Source organism: Ranitomeya imitator, chromosome 2 (assembly GCF_032444005.1).
Source record: "Ranitomeya imitator isolate aRanImi1 chromosome 2, aRanImi1.pri, whole genome shotgun sequence".
NCBI classification, from domain to species: Eukaryota; Metazoa; Chordata; class Amphibia; order Anura; family Dendrobatidae; genus Ranitomeya; species Ranitomeya imitator.
The window spans coordinates 132,884,519-132,893,007 of record NC_091283.1 but is presented as its reverse complement, the minus strand read 5'-3'; the positions used below and the strand labels follow the sequence as shown (position 1 = coordinate 132,893,007).

Sequence of the window (8,489 nt, the reverse complement as noted above, 5' to 3'; positions counted from 1 at the left end):
TACCTAGCCCCGACCTATTCAAGTGCGCTTTAAAAACCCATCTCTTCAAACAAGCCTACCACATCAACTACTCAGTAAACTAACTTTGTCCTGTTCCCTCCTTCCAAATATTATCTGCATGTGAATCTGCACCCTACTACTCATCTGTCACCACACCCTCCATGCACACGATAGCTGCACTTGATACTTGACTATTGCACTAAAACACACGGGCTGATGACCGGATCATGCAGCTTTGTATGAAAATCCCTATTTATAATTGCCAGACCTGAAATAACAAGCACTTTTCACCTATTGTGTCCCCCCATTTCCTTGTAGATTGTAAGCTTGCGAGCAGGGACCTGACCCCTAATGTCACTATTTAAATGGTCTTAACTTATACTGAATTTATTGTCTGTACATGTCCCCGCTTAATTGTAAAGTGCTGCGGAATATGTTGGCGCTATATAAATAAAAATTATTATTATTATGGGATTTGGCACCCGTGTCCCTTGAGTCGGTAACGTGTTAAAATCCCAGAATATTGCCGCTGTGTCGGTCACCTGTGTTCTCTCTCAGCACAGCCAATTCTATGTATATAATGCCAGCACATATGTAGAGATAAGCTGAGCTCTATTATATTGCTACAATGCAAGTCTAGAGAAAACCTATGTAAACCCTGACTGGTGATGTATTAGAGATCTGCTGAGATACCGACGTGTGTGTCTACGTGACTCTCCTGTACCTACTTGGGTTTTACAATTCAATTTGGAGCAGGCACAACGTCTCAGAACGTCCAACATTACGTGGCGACGACACAGTCCATAAAAGAGGATTTTTTTTTTTAATTTTGTGACTTTTTTATTTACGTGGTGATGCATTTGCAGAAAATTGTGATGACAATTCTTATTTTAATGTCATTTGAGCTACAGACGCAACTTGTGGGCCCCATCTCATACACGTGAGCAGAGAAAGTCACTGTGCAGACACCAATGCACCCAGTCACCCTGCACAGGACGGACCGTGTGAGGCCGCTGCACGTTATCTACCATACCGCCAAGTTCTGAAGAAGGTCCACAGTGGAAAGGTCCCTTTCATCATTCATTTAGTTTTTTCGGTGTCAATGATTCTTTACATTAGTTGTACGTAAAACAAACAATTGATAGTGTGCCGGCAGCCTGTGAGGAGCGGTCAGCAGCCTGCAAGAAGGGGGCAGACAGCCCGCGAGAAGGGATCGCCGGCTTACAAGGAGCGGTTGGCAACTTGGGGAGCGGTCAGCAGCCTGCGAGAAGGGGGCAGGCAGCCTGTGAGGAGCGGTCAGCAGCCAGCGATAAGGGGGCTGGCAGCCTGTGCAGAGCAGTCAGCCTGTGTGGTGGGGTCGGCGGCTTACGAGGAGAGGTCAGCATCCTGTGAGGAGGGATCAGCAGCTTACAAGGAGCGGTAGGCTACCTGGGGAGCAGTCAGCAGCCGCGAGGAGTGATCGGCAGCCTGTGAGAAGGGGGTCAGCATCCTGTGAGGAGGGGGTCGGCGACCCGAGGATTTGTCAGCATCCTGTGAGGATGGGGTCGGCGACCTGAGGAGCCGTCAGCAGCCTGTGAGGAGCGGTCGGCAGCCTGTGAGGAGGGGGGTCGGTGACCCGAGGAGCGGTTGGCAGCCTGTGAGGAGGGGTTGGTGACCTGAGGAGCGGTCGGCAGCCTGTGAGGAGGGGGTCGGTGACCTGAGGAGCGGTCGGCAGCCTGTGAGGAGGGGGTCGGCGACCTGTGAGGAGCGGTCTGCAGCCTGTGAGGAGGGGGTCGGCGACCTGTGAGAAGCGGTCGGCAGCCTGTGAGGAGGGGTTGGCGACCTGAGGAGCGGTCGGCAGCCTGTGAGGAGGGGGTCGGTGACCTGAGGAGCGGTCGGCCGCCTGTGAGGAGGGGGTCGGCGACCTGTGAGGAGCGGTTGGCGACCTGAGGAGCGGTCGGCAGCCTGTGAGGAGGGGGTCGGTGACCTGAGGAGCGGTCGGCAGCCTGTGAGGAGGGGGTCGGCGACCTGTGAGGAGCGGTTGGCGACCTGAGGAGCGGTCGGCAGCCTGTGAGGAGGGGGTCGGCAGCCTGTGAGGAGGGGGTCGGCAGCCTGTGAGGAGGGGGTCGGTGACCTGAGGAGCGGTCGGCAGCCTGTGAGGAGGGGGTCGGCGACCTGTGAGGAGCGGTCGGCGACCTGAGGAGCGGTCGGCAGCCTGTGAGGAGGGGGTCGGTGACCTGAGGAGCGGTCGGCAGCCTGTGAGGAGGGGGTCGGCGACCTGTGAGGAGCGGTCTGCAGCCTGTGAGGAGGGGGTCGGCGACCTGTGAGGAGCGGTCTGCAGCCTGTGAGGAGGGGGTCGGCGACCTGTGAGGAGCGGTCTGCAGCCTGTGAGGAGCGGTCTGCAGCCTGTGAGGAGGGGGTCGGCGACCTGTGAGGAGCGGTCTGCAGCCTGTGAGGAGCGGTCTGCAGCCTGTGAGGAGCGGTCTGCAGCCTGTGAGGAGCGGTCGGTGACCTGAGGAGCGGTCGGCAGCCTGTGAGGAGGGGGTCGGCGACCTGTGAGGAGCGGTCGGCGACCTGAGGAGCGGTCGGCAGCCTGTGAGGAGGGGGTCGGTGACCTGAGGAGCGGTCGGCAGCCTGTGAGGAGGGGATCGGTGACCTGAGGAGCGGTCGGCAGCCTGTGAGGAGGGGGTCGGCGACCTGTGAGGAGCGGTCTGCAGCCTGTGAGGAGCGGTCGGTGACCTGAGGAGCGGTCGGCAGCCTGTGAGGAGCGGTCTGCAGCCTGTGAGGAGGGGGTCGGTGACCTGAGGAGCGGTCGGCAGCCTGTGAGGAGGGGGTCGGTGACCTGAGGAGCGGTCGGCAGCCTGTGAGGAGGGGGTCGGCGACCTGTGAGGAGCGGTTGGCGACCTGAGGAGCGGTCGGCAGCCTGTGAGGAGGGGTCGGTGACCTGAGGAGCGGTCGGCAGCCTGTGAGGAGGGGGTCGGTGACCTGAGGAGCGGTCTGCAGCCTGTGAGGAGGGGGTCGGCGACCTGTGAGGAGCGGTCTGCAGCCTGTGAGGAGGGGGTCGGCGACCTGTGAGGAGCGGTCTGCAGCCTGTGAGGAGCGGTCTGCAGCCTGTGAGGAGGGGGTCGGCGACCTGTGAGGAGCGGTCTGCAGCCTGTGAGGAGCGGTCTGCAGCCTGTGAGGAGCGGTCTGCAGCCTGTGAGGAGCGGTCGGTGACCTGAGGAGCGGTCGGCAGCCTGTGAGGAGGGGGTCTGCAGCCTGTGAGGAGCGGTCGGCAGCCTGTGAGGAGCGGTCTGCAGCCTGTGAGGAGCGGTCTGCAGCCTGTGAGGAGGGGGTCGGCGACCTGTGAGGAGCGGTCTGCAGCCTGTGAGGAGCGGTCTGCAGCCTGTGAGGAGGGGGTCGGCGACCTGTGAGGAGCGGTCTGCAGCCTGTGAGGAGGGGGTCGGCGACCTGTGAGGAGCGGTCTGCAGCCTGTGAGGAGCGGTCTGCAGCCTGTGAGGAGGGGGTCGGCGACCTGTGAGGAGCGGTCTGCAGCCTGTGAGGAGCGGTCTGCAGCCTGTGAGGAGCGGTCTGCAGCCTGTGAGGAGCGGTCGGTGACCTGAGGAGCGGTCGGCAGCCTGTGAGGAGGGGGTCTGCAGCCTGTGAGGAGCGGTCGGCAGCCTGTGAGGAGCGGTCTGCAGCCTGTGAGGAGCGGTCTGCAGCCTGTGAGGAGCGGTCTGCAGCCTGTGAGGAGGGGGTCTGCAGCCTGTGAGGAGGGGGTCTGCAGCCTGTGAGGAGCGGTCGGCAGCCTATGAGGAGTGGTTGGACCTTCTTGCACGGTCGCTAGTGTTGTGTCTCGTCCCGCCTCTCTCCTTGCTGCAGGCTGTGCTCCCCGGAGTGACTGCGGTGCTGCCCCTGTTGTCACACAGTAGTATTACACGTCCAGTGCGCGCTGTGGCATCCTGGGAGTTGTAGTTTCATTACAACAGACTCACTCACTGTAGCAGAACTCATAATGTACTGTAGCTATCGTTAGGTGATATCACGACACACACAACTACGCGTCACTGCATTCAGAATATTCCCACACGCAATCTCCTTTCTTCCTACCGCTCATTTTGCCGCCTGTCCAGTCCTACAAAACAAGCGTCCACTGTACCGGAAACGGAAGTCCATGCGTTCCACCAGGTCCTCTGCCGAAGTTTACCTTTGGAGCTTCCGGTTTGTAGTTGCTCACTTCCGGTGCGTGATGTCGGACTCGGAGAGTGATGAGGAGCGGCCGTTCTCCATCACAGGGTTTCTGTTCGGGAATATTAATGAGGACGGACAGCTGGAGGATGACTCGGTGCTGGACAAGGTGAGGAGCCTCAGGAATCCGCTGGGGGGCGTCTGTCCGACCCTCCAATGGGATTGTGCACTGATAATGACGTTAGGACAGTGCTGGGCTTTGTAGTGCACCTGGCTCCAGTCATATCCCAAAGACCACACGAATCAGAGGGAAGCGTAAAGCTATAGGTGTAAGAATATCATTGTTATTATGGTAAATCAGAGTAAAGGAATACTTTATACTAAGATAAAAATGAGGAGAAAAGAAGCAATGACCTCACACAGCCAGGAGACACAGGACGGAAATATTCACCAGTAGTCCGTCACATAGTGGTATAAGTAATGACACACACCCCGGGTTCCAAAAAAGGAGAGAGGGCTAAATTGGGTATAATTCCAAGTGGAAAAACCAGGAGGAGCTAGTAAGTGCAAATGTAATCAGAAGTGAACAACATGTCTCACAAGTGATCAGTGTGCTGTCAGCCATACATAGGGGTCCTATCTGATATAAGGGGATCAGACAAAACTGCTGATAATGTCGCCATATAGTGTGTGATGCATTACAAGTAATTTGCAGAGAGACTGATCACACAGGAGGCATAAAGACAAAGTATACGTAACTGTACAACCTGGCCGGGGGTGTTGCATGTGGGGGGCTCCCCTTGTTGTCTGGGAGGCATTGCACGCTCGCACGCAGGGGCTCCCCCATTGACAGGTGGGCGGACTTTCCTGTCAGCAAGCTTGATGCATTAGCACCAGATCCAGGAAGCAGCTAGATGGAAACTTTTGTGAGTTGCCCTGATCAGAAGACTGGATCTTAAGGCTCGCATATTGTTGGGAGTGGTTGTGGGAATATATACGGTAAGCTGGCGATAGGATGATAGTGGCAGGTAGAGGGCTGCTTGAATTTGGATGCTATAGTGTGGTGGGAGTGCCAGGTGCAATGATCCTGAAATGCTGAAAAGTGGGAACCCCTGGATGTATCCTGCGTATAAAAGAAGGATCACAAGGTGTCACTGTGGTGAAGCTTTAGCTGTCATTATACCATTAATGGGGGGTCTCGGGGTGTCACTACAGTAGGTGAAGGGGGTGCCGGATGGCTCACAACTATCTTTCAGAGCTGAGTGTGGCTCTCTAAGTAAGAAATGTTGGGGACCACTGATGTAGGTAATGCTCGCGTTCTCTTTACCAGCAGTGATCACATCATCATCACAGCGAGACACATCGTGCAGAGAATTGTCAAAACGAGATCAGAAGAAAGCAGATGCTCACAACAGCTAATCACAATTCTGCTTTATTTTCTAAAAAAAAATAACCAACAAGTGCCCAGAGAATGCACGGGATGTTCTCCAGTTCCCCTTGCAGAGTGATCTGTCACCTTCCCGGACGAGTAACATAGTAACATAGTTAGTAAGGCCGAAAAAAGACATTTGTCCATCCAGTTCAGCCTATATTCCATCATAATAAATCCCCAGATCTACGTCCTTCTACAGAACCTAATTGTATGATACAATATTGTTCTGCTCCAGGAAGACATCCAGGCCTCTCTTGAACCCCTCGACTGAGTTCGCCATCACCACCTCCTCAGGCAAGCAATTCCAGATTCTCACTGCCCTAACAGTAAAGAATCCTCTTCTATGTTGGTGGAAAAACCTTCTCTCCTCCAGACGCAAAGAATGCCCCCTTGTGCCCGTCACCTTCCTTGGTATAAACAGATCCTCAGCGAGATATTTGTATTGTCCCCTTATATACTTATACATGGTTATTAGATCGCCCCTCAGTCGTCTTTTTTCTAGACTAAATAATCCTAATTTCGCTAATCTATCTGGGTATTGTAGTTCTCCCATCCCCTTTATTAATTTTGTTGCCCTCCTTTGTACTCTCTCTAGTTCCATTATATCCTTCCTGAGCACCGGTGCCCAAAACTGGACACAGTACTCCATGTGCGGTCTAACTAGGGATTTGTACAGAGGCAGTATAATGCTCTCATCATGTGTATCCAGACCTCTTTTAATGCACCCCATGATCCTGTTTGCCTTGGCAGCTGCTGCCTGGCACTGGCTGCTCCAGGTAAGTTTATCATTAACTAGGATCCCCAAGTCCTTCTCCCTGTCAGATTTACCCAGTGGTTTCCCATTCAGTGTGTAATGGTGATATTGATTCCTTCTTCCCATGTGTATAACCTTACATTTATCATTGTTAAACCTCATCTGCCACCTTTCAGCCCAAGTTTCCAACTTATCCAGATCCATCTGTAGCAGAATACTATCTTCTCTTGTATTAACTGCTTTACATAGTTTTGTATCATCTGCAAATATCGATATTTTACTGTGTAAACCTTCTACCAGATCATTAATGAATATGTTGAAGAGAACAGGTCCCAATACTGACCCCTGCGGTACCCCACTGGTCACAGCGACCCAGTTAGAGACTATACCATTTATAACCACCCTCTGCTTTCTATCACTAAGCCAGTTACTAACCCATTTACACACAATTTCCCCCAGACCAAGCATTCTCATTTTGTGTACCAACCTCTTGTGCGGCACGGTATCAAACGCTTTGGGTCTGGATTAGTAGATTCCCCATGCAGGAATGATTCTGTTCCCTGTGTTGTGCTTTTCTTCTGTTCCACTTCCTGCAGAATGTTTCTAAATAAATGAACAACTGGATGTCACCATTTGCTGTTTCACTACATAGTCAGACACTGGCAGTCCTGATTGGATAATACATGGCCATACAGGACCTGCACATCCAGTCGTCCGGCGTTTCTAGGAGGAGTAACAGAGGAATGCCATGACACAGGTCAATCAGCAGATCCTGGGTCGTTGCTGCACATGTGGAGTACAATATTTGATCAGACCGGGTTTGGGCAAGCACAGTGGACAGCACACAGACTATTTGCATCCTATGTGCTAGTGCATTTGAGCAATTTACAGACCAGAATACTGCATTTACTGGCGGCATTAGTAGCCTATTTATTATGATGGTCTGAACTTGGCATTAACCAGACGTCTCAGGAGGGGTGATAGGCCCTATTTACCATTTGGTGCATTGGCTCCTACCCAGGGTGGATAAAAATCAATGTTTTTTTTTTAAAAAAATCAAAAACGGATTTTTTTTATTTAAATCGGATTTTTTTCAATAAACTGCTTTTTGAGGAAAATGTTTTACCATCCAAAGGTTCTTCCATCATGAGTTAAAGCTTAGTTGTTTAACTCAGTAGAATAAAGGCTGTATATGTGTAACATTCACAATGCCATGCTCTTCCAGAGGTTTCTGTAGGATTAGTGGGCAGTTTCTCTCCTATATTATCACAGACGCTCGCTTTACTTACGCAGTTCTCAAAACTGAATTTGACTCCGCAGAGGTCCCAGCCTCTTCTTCACGGCAAAAATGTTACAACATGAACAGAGTTGAGAAAAAGACCTTAATCCTATTGTTCTACAAACCTATGAATACAGAATCAACCCCTTCAGTGCCAAGTCCAAGAAGTTAGACAATATGTTTCTGATTGTTTGGAGTGGAATAGATCTGCACAACACAAGAAGAATGTGAATCTAAGTGTGAGGAGGAGGAAGGGCAAGCAGACAAGAAAATGAAAGTGAAACTTTTAGCACAATACTGCAGCATAGCCACAGACAGACAAGTCTGGATCTGTTTGTGTGTACGATCTGAGGTTTATTACATTCTTTCCTTATAATGGCAGCAGGCCGTAAAAGAAACCCAGTTTGGGAATATTTTAATGAAGCTCCTTTGCCTATCGGTAAGGCAGGCATGCGTGCAAAATGCAAATGATGCAACAAAGAGATGCAAGGCCTGGTGGCGACTTCTCATGATGTTGCCTCATTCGCGCCACCAGGCCTTGCATCTCTTTGTTGCATCGTTTGCATTTTGCATGCATGCCTGCCTTGTTGATCGTACACACAAACAGAACCAGACTTGTCTGTCTGTGGCTATGCTGCAGTATTGTGCTAAAAGTTTCACTTTCATTTTCTTGTCTGCTTGCCCTTCCTCCTCCTCACACTTAGATTCACATTCTTCTTGTGTTGTGCAGATCTATTCCACTCCAAACAATCAGAAACATATTGTGTAACTTCATGGACTTGGCACTGAAGGGGTTGATTCTGTATTCATAGGTTTGTAGAACAATAGGATTAAGGTCTTTTTCTCAACTCTGTTCATGTTGTAACATTTTTGCCGTG

The 8,489-nt window shown here is 51.9% G+C and overlaps 1 protein-coding gene across 1 annotated transcript in view; it reads left to right on the top strand.

Annotated features, from left to right (window-relative positions):
• The first annotated feature begins 4,168 nt into the window (after positions 1–4,168).
• Positions 4,169–8,489, top strand: part of TAF1 (TATA-box binding protein associated factor 1) — a 102,589-nt gene continuing 98,268 nt past the window's right edge. The window contains exon 1 of the mRNA XM_069747263.1: positions 4,169–4,315. Coding sequence (XP_069603364.1) covers positions 4,208–4,315 — 108 coding nt within the window. The 5' untranslated portion in view covers positions 4,169–4,207. The remainder of the gene's footprint in view (positions 4,316–8,489) is intronic.